Source organism: Solanum lycopersicum, chromosome 10, assembly GCF_036512215.1.
Source record: "Solanum lycopersicum chromosome 10, SLM_r2.1".
Classification (NCBI taxonomy): Eukaryota; Viridiplantae; Streptophyta; class Magnoliopsida; order Solanales; family Solanaceae; genus Solanum; species Solanum lycopersicum.
The window spans coordinates 6,100,118-6,100,804 of NC_090809.1; the positions used below are offsets into that span (position 1 = coordinate 6,100,118).

Genomic DNA, 687 nt, shown 5'->3' on the forward strand with positions numbered 1-687 from the left:
ATGGCAAATTCTGCCTCTACGAGCACTGGATTGGACAGTGTTCCTCCTCCATCTAGGATTGATGCAGGGAGTCACTTCTACATTCATCCCTCAGATAATCCTGGAGCAGTACTTGTACTAGTTCCCTTCAATGGTACTGGTTTTCATTCATGGCGTCGTAGTGTGCTTCGTTCCTTGTCGGTGAAGAACAAGCTAGTGTTCATCAATGGTGAGTGTAAGATACCAGAGGTAAATCATTCCAGCTATCGCCAATGGGTGAGGTGCGATGACATGGTCACTTCATGGATTCTCAATTCTCTAGATCGAGATATTGCTGGTAGTGTTGAATATGTCAATGATGCTTTGGAACTGTGGACAGAACTAGAAGATCGATATGATTAGGCAAATGGAGCAAAATTGTATCAAACTCAGAAAGAAATAAATGATCTTAATCAAGGTATTCTCGATATCACAACACATTACACTCGTATGAAGAAACTTTGGGAGGAATTAAACAGTCTATGTGTTTCAAGTCAGTGTAGTTGTGTGTGTGTGTGTGGAGCTAAAGCCAATATTCAGAAAGCAGAGCAAGACAGACGTTTGATTTAATTTCTGATGGGCTTGAATGTGGTATATACTACGATTAGGGGAAGTATTTTAATGATGAATCCCTTACCATCTTTGGCACAAGCTTTTGCCTTACTGGTG

The 687-nt window shown here is 40.9% G+C and overlaps 1 protein-coding gene across 1 annotated transcript; it reads left to right on the plus strand.

Moving 5' to 3' along the window:
* Positions 1 to 381, plus strand: LOC138339151 (uncharacterized). The gene has a single exon (XM_069290475.1). The coding sequence runs from the start codon at positions 1 to 3 to the stop codon at positions 379 to 381; it is 381 nt and encodes a 126-aa protein (XP_069146576.1).
* The last annotated feature ends 306 nt before the right edge of the window (positions 382 to 687 follow it).